This window comes from Strix aluco, chromosome 24, assembly GCF_031877795.1.
Source record: "Strix aluco isolate bStrAlu1 chromosome 24, bStrAlu1.hap1, whole genome shotgun sequence".
NCBI classification, from domain to species: Eukaryota; Metazoa; Chordata; class Aves; order Strigiformes; family Strigidae; genus Strix; species Strix aluco.
Genome location: NC_133954.1, coordinates 5,083,050 through 5,102,684, shown reverse-complemented (window position 1 = coordinate 5,102,684; position 19,635 = coordinate 5,083,050). Strand labels below are relative to the sequence as shown.

At 41.9% G+C, this 19,635-nt stretch overlaps 1 protein-coding gene across 3 annotated transcripts in view; it reads right to left on the bottom strand.

The window, feature by feature from the left end:
- MYO1D (myosin ID) overlaps positions 1-19,635 on the bottom strand; it is a 166,296-nt gene that overhangs the window by 109,946 nt on the left and 36,715 nt on the right. For all 3 annotated transcript variants that reach the window (XM_074849311.1, XM_074849312.1, XM_074849313.1), the window contains exons 2-14: positions 18,981-19,189; positions 18,045-18,138; positions 17,140-17,305; positions 15,547-15,600; positions 14,521-14,616; positions 13,307-13,423; positions 11,885-12,088; positions 10,585-10,730; positions 10,387-10,501; positions 9,512-9,682; positions 4,076-4,146; positions 2,237-2,311; positions 507-639 (exon numbers count right to left, since the gene is read on the bottom strand). In XM_074849311.1, coding sequence (XP_074705412.1) covers positions 507-639; positions 2,237-2,311; positions 4,076-4,146; positions 9,512-9,682; positions 10,387-10,501; positions 10,585-10,730; positions 11,885-12,088; positions 13,307-13,423; positions 14,521-14,616; positions 15,547-15,600; positions 17,140-17,305; positions 18,045-18,138; positions 18,981-19,189 — 1,651 coding nt within the window. The remainder of the gene's footprint in view (positions 1-506; positions 640-2,236; positions 2,312-4,075; positions 4,147-9,511; positions 9,683-10,386; positions 10,502-10,584; positions 10,731-11,884; positions 12,089-13,306; positions 13,424-14,520; positions 14,617-15,546; positions 15,601-17,139; positions 17,306-18,044; positions 18,139-18,980; positions 19,190-19,635) is intronic.

Here is a 19,635-nt window from a genome sequence, read left to right as displayed (position 1 = left end):
TGCCAAAGCAATACTTTCTGCTATAAAACTTAATTATTTAGTAAAATAAAAGGTTTCACACCCCCTGACACAGCAAAAAGGAGGAAAGAAGGGAATCACATAGGTCTGCCTGTATTTTCACAGAAGTCACTTAGCATTGAGAGCCAGAAAGAGAGAATCTCTCCACCATGAAACTACATCCTCTGGGCCCTCTGCCAAAAGAGCTTTGTTAAAGATGATTATTTATTTGATATAATAATTATTACCTAAGAGAGACTGGCTTTCCTACAAGTGAAAGATACACTGGTCACAGAGGAAACAGAAATCCACCTTCTTTATGGGGGGATGGCAGCTAACTCTCCTACGAGATCTTCACAGCTGCCCACTGCCACAACCAAAGCTCACCTGCCATTGATCAGCTCGGCTTTCCAACTGATTGAGGCAATAGGAAGGTGGCAATCTCTCCATGGAAAAGCTACACCCTACTAATCAGAAGTTGGAGTCGATTTTGAAACAGAAATACTTACCTTCGATGCCAGGTTGTCCACTAGTGCAATCATGGAGTTCTTAAAAAGAGTAGCAGCTGTCAGAGGTCTCTTGGTTACCTCAGTGATGCTCAGTTTACCTTCAGGCCACATCATCTTCAACACAGGGTTAGAGCTAAAAGACAAACTCTTTAATTGCACAGTTTAACAGCACTTCTACTAAATTCAAAATTTCAACAGCTTGCTTCTGTCCAGATCTACTGGTGTTTTCAGCTCAAAATGTATCAGCCAAACCAACATGACATTCCTGGGCACAATCTCTCTTGCTCTTGAGCAATACACGGTTCCAGCTTACAACCAAATATTCTGGGAAAATGACAAGCACATTTTCCTCTTCAGATAAAGATATGCAGTAATGGGATTGTGAAAATCTTGCAGAATTGATCTATCAAAAGCAGAGTCTGCTTTACTGACACAAACATAGAGAATGCAATCAAACCAGAAAAGAGTTAAGACCATAGCTCACAACATCCTCCCTTGAAACTTGCTATCTGCTTTCAAGCTGTATTTCTGTATAATTCTTGATATGTAAAATAATTTATACATTTTAGCCTGCGCTTTCTTGAAGGGTTGAAGGTGAGGTAAAATGGCCATGATGGATGGCAAGAGCTCTGGAACAGACAAAAGCTGAAAGCCGTTACAGCACTCTAACAGCCAATCTATCACGTGCTTTAATGCGCCGTAAGTGGTCTTTGTGAACAGTCTTTACCAGAGACTTCATGGAAAATGGAGGCTAAATTTAATAAAACCTCTGCACAGCAAATATTTAGCAGGTTTTTAGTTAATGTGAGGTCTCAAAAACACGAACAGCAAGACTGTTCAAGGGAGTACACGCAACAGGACTGTAGACTGAGTTAACAGTTGCCCTAGCTTTTAAACCAGGTAAGCAGAGCTGTGCATGCAGCTGCAGGCTATTCCATGCTGACTCCTACCTCGGAGCAAAGTCTCTGAAAGGTTGAGATAGGCCCAGTTAAGGAGCAAGAACATGTTCAGTGGCAGTCGCCAAGGCAAACAGTTGAGGCGCTTGTATACACACATACACACACACATTTTGATAGATTTCAAATTTGCTTGTCAAAGGCAACATTTACTTACCTAATTAGTATTTATAACACTTGACTACATGGTTTAAATTTTTCATGTCACTGCACATACGAAAAATCTTTTTGCCCATTTTTCCCCTCACCTCTATGCTTTCTTTCAAAACAGGGACTTCTAGCTGGGACCATGATATCTGTTGCTGACCAAATGCTACTACTCAATATCTTTAGATTGATTAAAGAGAGATCAGTAAAAGTACATTTGCAACTGGTCCAAAAACCTGGTTAAGGACAAACCAAGCAGCACAGGTAATCTCCTCACAGCTATCTTGATTGCACAATGAGTTGGTTTCAAACAAACTCTTTAAATTTAGTTAAAGTAAAGGTTATATCAGAACCTTCATGATCAAAACATGATCATGACCTTTATTATCAGAATGAAAACAATGTATACAGAGTAAGGACTTTATCCTGAAAAATCAAACTAACAGCCTTTGGCTTGCAGTAGATATACAAAGAGCAAATCCCAAAGCAGCGTGTTTATTCAGGTGCACTGCACACACAGTAAAGGCAGCATCAGTGAAAACATTAGTCTCTTCTAGTATCCTCTCTATAAAAAAGGACTCTGATAAATCAGATTTAAATTCACCTTATTAATATTTTTATTCCTACCTGTTGTACATGAGGCGCTTGAAGTCTTGAAATAAAGTGTCCTTGTTTTTGTCAATAAATCCAGTGACTGAGTAACTAAAAAAAAAAAGGAAAATAGAGTTAATTGCAAAGAAGCAAAGTCCTTCTCTGAGCTACTGGTATCAGTGTGGAATCAGCATCTTTGCACTCCTACAGACACAGCAGATGCTAATTAGGAGTCCAGCTGTTTCCCAACCTATCACTAATTTGCTGCATGAGCACTGTGTGAGGCTCAGACCCAGCTTTCCACCTCCAGTGCAGCAACAACACACACCCAGTTTTAGAAAGCGATTTGACCTCTGCAGGTGAAGGGCATGATGGCTGAGACACCTAGCAGGGCTTGGGCAAGCTGCAGATGGCCCAAATTCAAGAGTTACACTTGTGACTTCTGCCTCCAAATTCAGAGCATGTGTTTGTGTTAAATCCTACAGAACTGAAGTTTTCTTTTCCAGTATGTCTAGCCTGTCCCTCTCTTGTGTCAAGGAAGATTCTCTAGTGGGAGTGCCTGAAATCAAGAGCAGCCCATAACCAGGGACTAGGGAACTCTCTTGGAAATCAACACACACACACACACGTTTTGGACTCTCTTTCCTTCCTCTATTCCCACAGAAATACCACTCTGAAAGATTATCATTTCAGAGTTTCATCTCTTCTCCAAGACTCAAGACAGACAACACTCTGTCCTCAAAGAAAAGGTCCAAAATCTCCCCATTCAGTGACCCCCACTCAGTTGCTTCCCAAGCTTCGGATCTCCCCCAGGGAAGCCTGCACCTAAACTGCAGACCCTGGGATCCAGAGCCCCACAACATTCAAATCCCTGCACGGAGCCACTCCCGAATCTTACTGCTCCACAAACCACAGCTCAGGCTCAAATATTATCTGTAAATATTTGCACCTTTCAGGGTTTGTTTTTTTTTTACAATTTTTTTCAGCCACTGGCAGTGCAAAAGGCTCAACCACTAATAGGGCACCTTGTATCTTCTCCTCCTTGGCAAAGTGCTTTGAAATCAGAGATGTCTATCAGCAATCGTTCAGCAAAGACTCCAGAACAAAATCCAGCTGTGCTGAATGAGCTCTGCTATGATCCCACTGGTTACCCTTATAAATTAAAGGTAAATTTAATCCCAAGGTAAAAGAAGTCCTAAATTATTTCTTCATTAACTCCCTTTGGATTCTGCTGGCACAGGGAGTTACACAAATCCTAAACCATTAAATCACTCCAGTGATATTCCAGACAACAGGCTTCCCAGTGAACAGTTTCTAACATATGGGCATCTTTCACTTCTATTTAATCTTCCTTCATATTACTGTCACATACTGTAGCCATTTTTGGGGACTTCAGGTACAGAAGACTTTTCAAACTGAATGGGGGAAGGCTCCTTGCAGTGATATTTATTTCAGTTTAATGCTACCCTGTATTTTGAGTCTGCTCAAACTGATTTGAGAATTTAAAGCCAGAGTTATATAACCACACTAAACAGATGTCTAAACCAGATTTTATTAGCTCAGTAGAGCTTTCTTGCACAAACAGTGCTGTTTTTTTTTTTTTCCTCTATTTTTTTTTCCCCTGAAGCACTGCTCTCCCTTCTTCTCCCTCCCCATATTCTCCTTTTTTTTCAATTCCAAGTACAAAATCATATTCTGTATAACAAGTAACCAGCATAAGATTTAATTGATAAGCAACTGCTGCACTCTGTAATTCTGTATGACAGCTATTCTGGTTCATACCAGAAGCAGCATTAAATCAGAATATAGTACCCATTCAAAGCTGGCTAAAAGACAAAAATAGAAGGTGCAACTTTATTTCTGAAAGAAACTTACATCACATCTCCAGCATAGTGCTTGATTCGAAAGTCTCTGTCAAACTCCAGCGTTTTGTCAGTTGCACAAAGCTAAAATAAATTCACATACATTAAAACATCACCTGTGGACTTTCAAGTTTCATGGAAGAGCAATATGCATTGGAAATAGAAATGGAAACAATAGTTATTCCACTTTACATATGCGTGTGTAGATGTGTTATAGCAGTTATAGCACTGCTTGGTAAGATTTTTTTCATGGATGCATTATAAAAACATATAGCTGTACAAAATTAAGTTGCAAGAGCCTTGTCCTGGTTTCGGCTGGGACACAGTTAATTTTCTTCCTAGTAGCTGGCACAGTGCTGTGTTTGGGATTTAGTCTGAGAATAATGTTGACAACACACGGATATTTAGTTGTTGCTGAGCAGTGCTTATATCATAAGTTTTTCAGTTTCCCGTGCTCTGCCGGCGAGCAGGTGCACAAGAAGCTGGGAGGGAGCGTGGCCAGGAGAGCTGACCCGAACTAGCCAAAGGGCTATTCCATACCACAGGGCGTCATGCCCAGTACAGAAACTGGGGGGAGTTGGCTGGGAGGGGCCGATCCCTGCTCAGGCATCGGTCAGCGGGTGGGGAGCAACTGCACTGTGCATCGCTTGTCTTCTCTGGGGGTTTATTTCTCTCTTTTTGCTATCTTCCTTTTCATTACTATTATTATTATATTTTATTTTATTTCAGTTTTTAAATGCTCTTATCTCAACCCACAAGTTGTTTGGTTTTTTTTTTTCCCCCAATTCTTCCCCCCATCCCACCGAGGGGAGGAGGGAGGAGTGAGCGAGCAGCTGCATGGTGCTTAGTTACCGGCTGGGGTTAAACCACAAGCCTACAGTTTTATTAAAAAATTGATACTATCTCAGAAACACCATTATGCAAAAAGAACATTTGCGCATGTAGAGAAACGTTGCACCTAGGAGTTAATTGATCGTGTTTTCTTAAGTCTTCCTTTGTATTTTTTTCCATTGCAGTATCACTCCTCAGCAAAGAAATGAAGCAATCAAAGCATGACAGTTACAGCAGCAATGCTTGTTCTGTCCCAAACCACTCCAGATCATTTAAGACCCCTCAGAGAGCACCACCCCTGCAGATCACACCCAGGGTGGTCATAGCTCCAACCCTCTGCTCTCAGCTCAGACCTCCCATGACATTCCTTCACCACAACGAAGATGTCAAGTGCCCACATGGCAGCCATTCAGCACCAGTGACCATAATACACTCATCCCTTCAGGAATAACAGAAGCCAAAAAAAATCCATCAGGCTCCGCTTAATTAAAAAGCTGAACAAGATAAAAAATGTGGATTGTTGTTTAAGCCAAAAGGGGCAGCTAGATGAATTAAGTCTTTGCAGGAAGCATGGACACCATTTAAAAACACTGAGGGCTATGAGCAAATATCTACTATCCACGGAAAGTCTTGGGAAAATAAAAGAGGAAATTAGCATGGCTAAACTGCAGGGCAGGAGAGATTATTAGAAGCAAGAATATATCCTCCAGAAAACTTCACCTGTGCCCAAGAGTAGAAAATAGATTGGCTCAAACTGACAGAACAGATGTAAAAAAAAAAAAAAAAAAAAAAAGTCACAAGGAGGAAATCAAAAAGTTTGACTAACAAGGTACACAGAAGGTTACAAAGGTATAAGTCGCCCAGCACAACGGGAGCAGGAAGCATGCCAGCATCTGCAGAGCTGATCGATGACTGAAGTGTAGAAGGAACACAGAAAAAATGAAGAAATGAGGCCATACCCGGAAAACAAAGTAATTTTTCTTTTTACAGCTGTGTTCACAAGCAAGGAGCTATGGAGGATGTAAAGTCTTTTTTCAACCACCCAAAATACATCTCAAACCAACATGTCAACAGAAGACGTATATGACAAGCAAAAACATAACAAAATGAAGCAACTGTTGCTACAGACAGGACACAGTTGGCTGCACAAGCTTCTTGCTTAAAACTCATCCAGTGCTGGAGAGACTGAAAGGTGGTTTAACATGATGCTAGGTTTTTAAAGAAATGTTTCTCTCGGTGAACTTTTTGTCTACTGGGCAAATCAGTTGAAATTACTAAAAAAGAACAGCAAGTGTATTGATATAGCTGATAATCTGCTTAGATTTCTACAAGCCTTTTCACAAGGTTCCTCACTAACAACTCAAAGAATTGAAGCTGCTATGAAAGATAAGGGAAAGGGTCATCACAGATAACTGTTGGAAAGATGGGAAACAGGAGTCCTGCAGGGGCCTGTGCTGAGGCCTACACTGTTAACATCAGCTTAAATGAGCTATAATCTGAGGGTAATAGAAAGGTGATCAGACTTGTTGATGCTACTTAATTATTCAGGGAAGTAAAGACAACATCTGCCTGCGAAAAACTGCAGGAAGACATGAGAGTCTGGAGGAATGGCAAAGAAGAGCAAACTAAATTCAACATAAATACAGTGATACACACAGAGAAAAAACAAAGTTCATAGCAAATGATGGGCCCCATTCCCAACCCTGCAAGTATCTTAACTACCCTCCATCTCAAAAAGGACACAGGAGAACTGGAAGAGGTTTGATGAAGGACAAAAACGATCAACAGTACGGACTGACTGCTGTGGGAGGAAGAGGCAAATGAGGCTCTTCAGGTTAAGAAAGAAATGCCAGGATTTGATGGCAAACGACATGGAGATGTTGTATTGGAAGACACAGTGAACCGTGTTTTGCTGTTCAAAAACTAGGAGGCAACAGATGTAACCTAAAAGGAAAAAGGGAGAAGGGAGGGAAATGGGAAGGAAGGAGCTCTTCATGTGAGGATCTAAGCTGTGTAATTCTTTGTCAATTCACAAAAAACCAAACCCAACAAAAAAACCTGTTAAGGACACCAGCCCTGTTCCAGGAGGTTCCTGGACTGCAGATCACTGGCAACTGGGAGCGTATCAAGTTATCATTACGTGTTTGTCCTATATTCTTCTGTCACTTAGACCTTCACTGTTGCCTAGTGTCTTGGAAGACACTACCTCGGGTGGACTAGAATGGACCTTCTCATACTCTTCCCTTCACAATCCATTTGTTGAGATTGGCACTTATGAGAACTTTCCATTACTTGAAGATTTAGGAATTCATGGACTATCACTGCACTTGACCCTTTAAAAGCATAAGATCAATTGAAAAAGAAATCAGAACTTAAAGAGGCTGAGAAAATGAGCCTGTGATGTTGAGAAGTACTATCAGAATAGTTAGCATTTGTACAGATCTAGATTAGCATTAGACAATTCAGAGGAGGATGACCCATGCTCTAGGAACATGAAATTTTGCCACAAATACTCATAGTGGACATGTTTGCCAGTACTTTTCCTGGTTTGTTTGGCTTTCACCAGGACAACCAAGCAGACAGCAGCAGATCAGACATGCAGTACACAAACTAGGACACTACTATTTAGGGCACAGCAGCCCCTCAGAGCTTATCCACATGGAGCCAGTGTCCAACATGCTCTACAGGGGAGCAGTGAAGCATTAACTCAGGCTGAAAGATGGGAGCTGTGCCCATAACATACTTTAACACTTTAGGAACAGCTTCGATCTACGCTGAACTTTACAGTATCTGGACAGAACTACTGCAGGCTACAAAAGCAAATTATGAAATGAAATCAAGTCCTTTGTTTTAATTCAAGCTAGAAGAGGCTGGCTTAGAAAGCTCAGGTTTCCTACACTGGTTCTGGATGGGACAGAGGAAAGTATCAGATACTGGTAAGGGACATCTGCAGAGACGCAAGAGGGGTTAAAAATAATTATGATGTTGAGAGTTTTATGGGTCAATTTTTTCCAGGCTATATTGATTTAAACTAGAAATTAGCAACACAGGAAGATATATCATACCCTCCATAAACATTATTTGTAGCAGTAGTTATTCCTTGTCTCCCTCTTAGTCTGTGCAGTTTTCTGACAATGCCACCCCCTACTGAGGAATGCTGCAACTGGCAATATTTTGTTTTAATGTTTTCTATCCTGTGAAGGGACTTCTAAAGGTAAGGACTCAAAGAGATTTTAAAATATTTTTTTTTAATTTTCATTTTATAGCCTCCCATATACTTTATGAAATTCAGTCCTCTTCCCCCGCTGTATCAAAGGACTGCCTGCTCTCCCCATGATGGACGCACAGCCCCAAGGACAGAACAGAAACTGAACTCCTTTCTCTACCAGCTTACACCTATTGACCAGACAGCTCCAGAAACTGGACCACTTCCCACACTACCCCAACTGCAGAGGATTTAAGACTCCATCCCTGCAGGCTTCACTATTCACAACCATTAGTACTACTAAAGGAAGCAATTTGCATTAAAATGTAGAAACCCAGACTAGCTTAATGAAAATACTTGTTTTCAGGTGAGTTCACTCAGAACACACTACATCTGCTGCTTAAGCAGGTAAAATCTAGGTTAACACGGAAAGCAAGCTTCCTCATTCCCCCTCCCTCAGCCAGGACGCATGTGGCAGAGATGTCAGGTGTGCTGCAGCTAAAGGGCACTTAAGGAAAGCCACATCTGGGAAGAAAAAGTGGTTATTTTATTTTCATCCTAGCCTCTACCCAAATAAGGCACATCCAGATCTATTGTTTATATTCAGCCTCCCTGGAGGCAGCCTTTAGCACATATCTTACACAACCATGCTAATTTTGTATTTCTGACCTACATAAAATATTGTACTGGGGTGGGAGGGAGAAGGAGGAACCAACATTGAGTGATATATTTCAAACAACGTTTCTCAGTAGAGAGACATCAATAAATTAAAGGCCGTTATTTGATTACTCGCTGTGAAAGATGCTCAGATTAATCAGGCTGGTGACCATGTTTTCAATATGCTGCCAAGTGAGGAATAAATAAAGCCTTTTAATTCGTACACTGTACCAAAAACAAAGCAAGTTGAGGGGCCTGGATGATCATAGGTGCAATATGAGATGAACATGTTTTGTAGCCAATGACGATGGGGGAAAAAAAAAAAAAAAAAAAAATCACAGTGCTGTAATAAAGCAGAAGTGTGAATAATTTCACTGTCACTATGTATTAGAGCAGCCTGGGAAGAGCATCACGTGGGTTGAAACTGCGCATCGATTGGCTGCAGATGACATCATGATATGTCAAAGGCACGAGCTCACGCTTCTTTTATGCCTGGAATAAAACTGATCTCACATTGGACATACTTCAGCTCCCTCTGCCGGATACGGGGCTGCCCGAGGCACGACCTAAACCCAGACAGACGGCCTGCTCTGGAGTTAGGAGCTGCTGCTGCCCTCAGGCTTCTCATTTCATACTCCATGGTAACGATTCCAACCCCAGCCACACTTCAAGTCTGTTTCCTTATTCCATCACGTCTAAAAAATTAGGTATCACACAGGAAAGGAAGCAAGTTTTGAGGGTAGAGGAGTACATTACCTTTCTGCTGGAGAAATGAGCATGCCTCCCTAGCTTGTTATTAAGAGCCTCGAGGAACATCTCATCTGTAACTTTTCCAACATTCATGCAGGCATCATCCAGAATGGCAATGATCCCTTTGTGCTGCTGCTCTACCAGGTCGACGATGACCTGATTGTTGAAGTAATCAATCTGTAAAAGACAAAGAACGGGTATATTTGTGACTTTGGCTAGTGCAAAAGGTTGTTGGCCACTGATGAACAGTACCACGTGTCTGAGAGACAGAACAGGGCCCACCGTTCACAGGAGAAGCAAGCAGCTTTCAATATGCAGATCACTAATTCAAAATTAAGCACTTCTACCACTAAACAGGAGAGAAGGTGATTTTTCAAACATATAAATCTCAAGACCTCTGCTAAAAATCCACTGCTACGGAATGCCCTTTAAAATGTCTTTTAAAATCCAGCTGTGTACAGCCACCACAGTGAAAACTACGCATCTTGTCCTCGGCATTATGAAAGGAATTTGAACAGGAGAACTCAAGATTTTTACACTTTGGTATCTACTATTAGACAAAATACATAAGCACTTCGAACAGAAACACACAGTGCTGTAAGTGTGTGGCATCACAGAGATGCCACAATACGTTTTAAAAACGCAGACCTGGAGTCACTTATTTTCCCACACCGTGGCAAATAAAGAAACGTTGCAAGAGAACTGGTTAGCTTCTTCCACAGCCTCATTTCCAGACAGCAAGTCTGACAGTACAGCTGGCATGGACACAGATGTCCTATCGACTTCCACAGGAGTGTACATGTGGAGCAACTTTAGATCTGGGACTTACGCTGGCACGCTGACCTCAGCCCGACCTCTCCCCCCGCTGCCAAATCACTCACATGCTTCCAGGGAATTCCCTCTCGCTGGTACTCTTCCTGCTCCTGCTTTAGAACCAGCTGAATAAAGAGCTGCTGTAGCTTTTCATTGCAGTAATTAATGCAAAATTGCTCAAAACTGCAAAAACACAAGGAAAAAAAGGTGATAATTTTTCTGGGAAAGGAGAAGGCACAGCACTGTGCTTTAGCAACGTGGCTCACCTGTTATTGTCAAATATTTCGAAGCCATAGATATCCAGGACGCCGATGACTGTGTTTTTCCCATGTATTGTAGTGTCATAGTTCTTCACTTCAATCACATCATTGATGTGTGTCACAATCCAACAAAAGAGGCGCTCGTATATAGCCTGCCAGGAAACAAATACTGAGGGATTTTGCCTGCATCTGTCTCGGTTCTTTCTGGTAAATGCAACACGTGGTGCTACAAAGCTTAATTCAAGATGCTGCCCTAACTACACAGAAGCTACAGATAACATTCTGCTAAAAGTGAACAGCTACTGACAGGAAGAAAATATTCTATGAAAAGTTTTTTTTTCTTTCTTCCAAAACTCATTTACACGAAGCCTAACTCCTAGTGAGGTCACTAGGTACAACGGTTCCCCTAATTTGATTTCAGCCTGCTTTTCAGCTGCCTAATAACTTCCATTCCTGAGAATTATTTAACAATATTGAAGAGCAAGTAAGAGGTCAGCTATAGAAACCTAACAACTGAACACAATGGCAGTAAAATATTCCTGTTCACCTTTCAAAAAGAAAGTGTTCCGTAGGCATAGGTATCTTGCAAGTCTACACGTTCAAAATGTACCACAAAGCTGTGCAAACATCTCAGGAAAAAAAGTCAAGTTAATAATCAAGGATCTTCATAACTTCATCCATTCTTCCCTTATCATTTGATTTCTTAGCAAAGGAAGGACAATTGTCACTCCTTCTGTCATCAGTACCCACCTTTCCAAAAAAAAGACAGCACTTGGGGTTTCCAACCTGAGTTCTAGATGTTACAGTCCCACTCTCTACTCTTTGAGTTCAACTGCTAAATGAAGTCAAGAATCGTATTTTGCAAAATATTCAGCCCTGTACACTGCACGCCCTTTGCAGATGCCAGCAGGCCAGGCCTGCAGCTCCCTCCCCTCTTCCGTGTGCCGCCGGCACTGCTGGTTGTGGCACACGCTGTGTCACAGCCAGGGAAGGGCAGGGACGGTGCTGCTCTGCAGTCCCCCTAGAGAACACAGGAGTGCACACGTTCAGAAATAAATCCACATGAAGTACAGACTTCCCGTGTCTCAGCAAGCACTGTACCTATTGATCCACGTAGGAATCCTACTGGGACCTGAGCATTGAAAAATGTGCAATTATGAAGGCAATTCAATATTGAATGCCTTCCTCGGGCATCACCATTCTTTGTTGCACCAAGTACAACTCAACCAAAAGGCAAAAGCAAAAGAAATGTGTATGAGTAAGTCGCATACAAAATTGGATGCAAAGAAAGGAAATTTAAACTCACTTTTGCAAAGGCATCTCTGCCGTAGGTGGCTTCTTGTTCAGTATGTTGTTTGTCAATGACATCCCGGCCTGTAGCTACAGTTCGAAACAAAAGAGCCTTCTCCACCATGTCAGATTTTGTTGACAGCAAATCTGCGATGATCGACACAACCTTGCTGTTTTCTATTACAGGCGTATCACCGTCCACAGAAAACTTCAAGTTCCCCTGCAATAAGTAGCAAAAAGCTAAATCTCTCAATCTGTCTTTTATTAATAAGAATCAGTACACCCCAAGTTCATCCATGTTGCACCTGCTATTCAAGTCAGTGAATCTCCTAACACACGAGAAGGGTGGGTCTTGCATATCTACGTACCCACAAAGCTCCAACACCAGTGGAAGCAGCAAAGCCTGACTCAAGGAAAAGCATTCCTGCTCAGCGTTCAGCTCAGCTTTTGGAAAAAAATTACATCAAACACTTGCAGAGGTTTACTCAAACACTACCTCAAAATTCAGAGTCTAGTGATGGGAAATTACACCAAGAATAAAACGCTGGATGTAGCGCTTCATCTGCACTGCAGCTCGCCACTGAAACGTTATTGCCCACAAAGGTAATGTGAGTATTCTGGGGAAGCTGGCAAGTCAGCAGGGCTGGCGGGACCGGACTGACAGCACCCGACCACAACAGATTTGTTACCCAATACCTGCTGTGCCAGGATTAAGTAGCAATACCCCTGCATAATCTGCAGGAGTGGGTGGTCTCACATCCTGCCTGCACGGCCTGACTCTGCTCTGCCTCCAGTTCCTTCCCCAGCACTGGGACGCAACTATTCCAAAGAGGAGAAAGAACTGGAAAAACGCTGCAGGGTTTCCTCCTCCTGCCCACCCGTGGTGCCTCTCTCTGTAAGGAAATGTAAGAGCTGAGCTGCAGGGACACTGTGCAGGGGAGGAGGCTCTGTGCATCCCAGGAGAACACAGATGAAGGAAGGATTTCCTTAGCATCAGAACAGAGAGAATTAAGGTCTCCTGTATCCAGCTGTGCTCAAGCCTCCACCATGAAGTGAAGCACCATCCCTCCAGCAAAACCACAGTGCCGATGGCAAGCGTGAGGGTACAAGGGGACAGAAGCATAGTGAGGCAAGAGATCCCTCCCCCCCCACTGCCAAACCCAAACCATTCCTGTTCGGAACATTTAACAGCTCCCAGCACTTAGTGGTATGTCTGTTTTGGGATTTGGGATATGCAGGAATAAACGTGATCTTCCATCATTACTGCAGTGTCCTGTTTCATCAAGGAGTTTCACTCACCACTGGAAGTTGTAAACTGTATATGCTTTTCCAGCCAACAGATCTTCTGCAGCAAGAAAATGCGAGCTGCTGGAAGTACAGGTGTTGCCCCACCCCTCCTGAAGAACAGCCTACTCACACCCGCGGGCAGATCGCTTACCAAGTGAAGAATGGCTGCCACAATTTTGTAGACAGTCTGAATCTCCTCTTGCTTGAAGCCTATCACTTTCATGGCATCAGCTACTGCTTTGAACTCTGCACCATCACTGATGGAACACTGAGAGAAAAGAGGTGTTTGGGACATGAGGGTCTAATGGAAGTCAACTGTGAGAAAGTAAAGATTTTGCAAGCCCATGGGAAATAGATTTGTACTTTGCTATTTTTCAGATGCAAGACATTGTCTTGAGATTTCTCAACTTATTCTAATGCCATACCATATGCTTGTACGCTGAACCCTGCATTGGACACACGTGTATACTAGCAGCAATGAGACACAGAAATCCATCACAGCACAATTAAATAGTTCAGTACTTTCCCAGTGGAATTTATTGTGAAACAGTAGAAGCGTTTCATAAAAAAAAAAAAATCAGAACGACAGCTACATGTAGTGCAGTCACAGATCCTCTGAGTAGAAGCTGCAGAGCACCAGCAATAAATTTCTGGTCACCATCCTTCTCAAAATGAACCTCTGCCTCCCTCCCTCCCCTCCCAGTCATCTGGGTTTGTTTTTACTGCAGATTTCTAGAGAAACTGATAAAGGCATCTGAGAATGTCTGTGGGTTTGCTTGCCAAAGAGCATCTCAAGAAAGCAATTAGGAAATCAGGAAGCCTTTTTTCTGGACTCTGCTTCAGAGGGACAGCACTAGGGACAACTCCAGGCGTATTTAAAGCATTCAGGATCTTGTTCTAAAAACTTTATAGGTCTGTTCCCTTCTTTCCTGCTCAGAGGCCCCCTTGAGGATAAGTCAGATATGAAGAATGAATGCTTCAGTAACTTAAATAGTCCTACTGTAAAAAAATGAGTCCTTATGGCTTTTTGGTCCAGAAAGCAGCTTAAGTTACCCACTATGAAGCATGAAAAGTCTGTCACTGGTAACGGGTCAAATATGTCTGTCTGCATGTATTAACAAAGGTGATGTCTCTCCTACTACATTTTAATGCTTTTTATAAGCAGACACAAATGTAGCATGCACAAGTACACGTATGCTTGTCTTCTAGGGCCAGAAACTCCATTAAAAATAGCACATTGGTGTTACCTTTCCATATTCATCCTGTAAATATTGGTCTCGGCTTCTCTAGCTCAGCAGTACTTTTTTCAAGAAGCATTTACAATTTTAAGACAAGTTACCTCTGACTTGCTGACAACGCCCTCACCTTTAGCTGTGCTCCAGGACAGATATAGTTGTACGCAGATGCATCCTTCTGAAGATGTAGAGAACGTAACATCTGGTCAGAACCACCCTGGAGGAGCTGTACGAAGAGTATTTTAAGAAACGGTGAAGGAAAAAAATAAAATCCTTCCTATTTCTGTTTCTTACTTGACAAGCAAAGTCATAAAAACATCAACTTACTGCTACAGAAGAATCAGCTACAGTATCTGGAGTCACAAGCACAATGTGCAAAATACACAGTCTGCATCATTGCAGGGCTCTGACCCCCAGAAGGAGGTTGCCTAAATGACTGTCCTTTTGAGTGACACAGCTGTTTAGAAAACGAGCCTGAACCTCTTCACAGACCAGACATGTTTACATCTGTGACATGCCACAGATGTGCCTTGGCAAGCACATTTACCTTCTCTGCTACACACAGAGACTTTCCAATGCGGAAATGACACATTCACGAGAAAGGTGCTAACGTGCCATCACGGAGTACTGAGTAAGTGGGAAAAAAAATAAACAAACCTATGTTTCCCTCACTGCAAAACTGAGAATAAAGGTTATACTAATAGGCCGACCATCTCCCCCAAAGGACACACAAAGGAACCACCATACAATATGGAAGCCATTAAAAAGAACCCCCACAAAAAAAAGAAAGTCAACTTGGTGTCGTAAAATTACTTCCATATGGACTACAGGCCTCAAGAGAAAATAGCAGGATTAGACTTATTACAAATAAAACAGTGAGTCAAAGTCCAATATTCTACCATATTTGTTTAGTTAGCCTCCTTTTAAGTTTACAAATGTGTTAATATGGAACTGGAGGATAGAAAAAAAAAAATCTTCCCATGCTCCTTTCTCAGACTAGGCCTCTTCAAAGAGCTAAAGAACGTAAGATCACCCAAGATGCAACAACAAGGGAGCCCTTTGCAAAACACACAAGAGGGTGAAAGCTTTAAATATTTTGCCTATCGTGTCTGGGAAACTTGAGAAGAGTCATTTGTTTCAGTAAATGAATACGAACCTGGTAAAAAGAATGAAAGCTTCGTTCTCCTGGCTGTTGCACAATCACACGAGACTGTGGGGAAACCAAATACAGAGATGGGTATTTCTGGAGGTGGATGGCCTGCTACCCCAACACCTCCCCTTAGACATCAATGCATTGGTTCACCACTGCTAGGACACCTCCAGACTAACCTTATCTTACAATAAGTCTGTTATGAACATTATTAGCTAGGCATGACCATGGAGTTTGAAGTCTATAATCAAAAAGACCAGCTTGTGTAACAGCTGCAATGTCCTACTTCCAACCAGGAATCCCATGTGGCAACTACAGAATTACTTTCATGGAAGAGTCAAATACAACGCCACTTCAGTTTAAGAGTTGCTGGAAATGAAAAACAGGACTCTGACTGCAGACAACTGCTCCATGGGACGTAGTCAGGGCCTTCTGGTAACCATTTCCACAACCCCAGGACAGGCTGACCAACAGCACCCAGCCACCGCACAAGTGATCGCTCTGCTCTAACACAAGGGCAAGCGATAACCCCCCCTTCAGAGCACTCCTTCCAACTCAGTGTAAAACAGCACCAAGAAAAAGTCAAATGCAGCAGAAATTCAGTCCACAAACAACGTATCCTTATTTGATGCTACAAGTTTGAACTCTGGAGAGTGACAAGGCACATGTTCCTACTGCAGTGCAAAGTCACCGTCTGTTAACTGCTTGTGTTTGGACCAGAGCCTCAAAATGGAAATAAATCTAACTTGGCAGAAGTCAAGAATATGAAATAAATCATCAGGATTTAAGTTACATCAGCTGCAGCCCCACCCCTTTCTTACATGAAAGTATCACATGTTAAATGTTTGGTTTTGTTGTTTTGTTTTTTAAAATAAAGTGTTTATTCTGAAAACAGACTTCGGGGAAATAAAGGGAAAAGTAAAACACACAAGCAAAAAAAATCATGTTAGCAGATGTGGTCGGACATATAAATTAAAGCCAGACATGTCTCACACACAACAAGAACTGTTAATAGATCATACCCAGTTTATCTACAGAGTTTTACATATTCCAATGTTTTCAGCCACCACTTAATGACATGAAAAAAAAAAAAATTATGCTTAGGATCACTTGCAGTCTATAAAAACAAAGTTACTAAAAGATCCCATAAGGCTGTGGCATTATTCCAGAATAACACTTCTCGAGCATACCATTGCTACTTACAGACCTAGATACCGTCTCCTTTTACTCACCAGTGAGAACTCCATGTGGGAACTTACAAAGGAGTTCTGCAGACGTTAAATTAACCTCAGCTTTTATTCTGGATACAAAGTACACGCACGTATATGCACATAAGCTTTCAAGTAACGCTAGTCCCTTACTTGGTGAGCTCTGACAGCAGTGGTGTTAAGTAACAGCACTGCCAGTGCTTCAGCAGCATTTCAGTTACTTAATCCTAACTCTGAAGAAAAACTAAGTGCTAGATTCAATGAGATTCTGTGCCCTCGTACATCACCTGTCGACATACCACGTTTGAAAGGAAAACTTTCTAATGGCAAGGCACATATTACAAAAGTAACCACACAGAAGCCTCTAACTCTAGAAGTGACCATGGCTTACCTTTTCTAATAAGTAATTATTGATATGCCCACCTATTGGGTCTCCTTTAAAATCAAAGTTGATATCCATATATTTTCCAAACCTGCTGGAATTGTCATTACGGTTTGTTTTGGCGTTGCCAAAGGCCTCTAACACACAGTTGGATTTCAGCAGTATGTTCTTCACTCTGTAGTACAGGTAAAAGGAAAAGAAAACAGGGTTAAGTCCAGATTTGTATACTCAGACCATGGACATTTTTTTGCAGGCGTTTATTTCTCCGGAAGAATTTACTAATGGCAGTGATGCTCTTTGATGACATATTTGGGTAGATGTGTGTGACATTAGCAATCCCATGGGAAATCAGCTGGGAGCTTTCGGCAGCGTTCCTTGGAGCTGAGCAAACCAAACCAAAGAACAGATCATCCCGCTGCAAATAGCATCAACAATTCAGTCTTCACATGTGTAAGTTTTGAAACCAATTTCTTGAACAATTTTGCAAGACTTTTTCAAAATTTTTGTCAGGTAGGTATTAAGTCTGTTTCAGCAGAAAACCACATTCTCTGCTTGAAAACTTCTACTCTAGGACTGACAGGGACATTTTGCAATTCAGGAGCATGCAAGCCTGAAAGGTCACGGAGTATGTTCCTTGCATACAACATGCTATTCTAACATACACATATTTCAGGCAATTTGCCACAGGAAACTTTTGAAAGTTCAAACTCTCAAAATAAACTTTTCTACTTGATTTTACCAGTCAATATTGCAAAATTCCCACAGTAAAAGCAGTATCTGAAGAAGTTAGGCAAATGCTGTAAAAATCAGCATGTAATCAGTACAAGAGACCATCTAATAACACGGTGTGTATAGCTCACAGAAAGAGATCCATAAACAAAACGATTTCACTTATTTTTCTGCAAAGCCCTTACCTTTCCACCTCAGCCCTCTGGCCGGGGTTGGTTATGGCTGCTATGTACTGCATAATGTATTTACTGGCCTCAGTTTTCCCAGCCCCGCTTTCACCTGAGAGCATAAACACAAAGGTGACACAAGAGATACAAAAAAGCAAAGCAAATCACTGAACAGCCTATCTTAGTTCTACCCCAACAGTGTTTGGGGGTTTTGTTCCTGGTTTTTTTTCTAAAGCAATCTTATTTGCGTGCACTTTGAACATTTTCTAAATATAGCCATAGCGCTGCCTGGTTGTTGCTGCTGTGCTGACTTGGAAGCAGTTATGATGTAAGATTTCACAGGTCGGTAAAAGGCCTGGCACACAGAGGATCAAAAGGAATATTGTTAGAGGAGAAAGCCTGGCATGCAGCAGTGCCGGGAACTGCAGTACAAGAGGCCACTGTTCAGCACACCAGCTCGGGTCTCTCGCTTTTCAGAGCTGCTAAAGCACGGGAACATCAAGGAAACAAAGTGCCAGGATCCAGATAGTGACCGTTCATGGTACAAGCCCCACTCCCACTGTCAGAGCCACCACAAGCAATCAGTCCAGCCATCGAAACAGAGAACAAAACACCGGCCAGTCATCTAAGGGACAAAAATCAGCAGTTCTCGAAGGAGAGACAGGACCCCTGTTCTCCCTGATCTCCATTCACACGGGCAGAGCAAGCAGAGGACTCCTTTAAATTACCACTTTGCACACACTGATTAAGCTAATGACTGACACCAGCTCTTGAATTAGATAAGAAATAATTGCCAAGGTCTCCACACACAGATTCAAATGCAAATAAATAGTTTTAAGATTAATGACGTTTTCTTTTATAAAATGCTGTCATTAGCCAAATCATTCTTCATTCTCTGCCTAGAATTTCACAAAGATCAAGTGTTCATTATCATGAAAAGCTCTTTCAGCTTACCTGATATTACAATACAGGTGTCTTTTGATCGCCTCTTCATTGCTTTGTAAGCGGCATCAGCAATGGCAAAGAGGTGAGGAGGCCTCTCGTACAATTCCCTTCCTTTGTACTGCTCAATCATGTCACGCCCATAGATGTTCAAGTTTTTGTAAGGATTCATGGAAACAACCACCTCCCCAATAAACGTATAAATCCGTCCTTTTTCAAACCTACCCGGGATGAGACAAAAGGAAGAAAGGAAATTAGTCAAACAGAGGTTCAGAATACGTCTTCCAAAGACCATTTCATCAGGTGAACTCTTCAATACATCATTGTACTGAAACTTTACACTAAAACATTGACCACGGGCATTATCTGGCCAGTGTGGCCTGGAGGGCACATTAGTGTATTACAGAGAGACCTGATGTTACCAGGACTGAGAATTAGGGCTAGTGCTGATCTTACAGCCCACAACGGAAATTTCTACTGCTATTCACTGGCTGGTCAGAGTACTGAGGTACAAACACCAGCTGTATTTCTGAGTATAGCAAACTTTTGCTTTGCTGATGCTATCAAGCCAGCTTTCTGCACGTTCAGGTATTTCTGTTGCCATTAACACACGGCCAGAAACAAATGTTTCTAAGAAATTCTTTAGCAAGATTTCACTTAATATAAT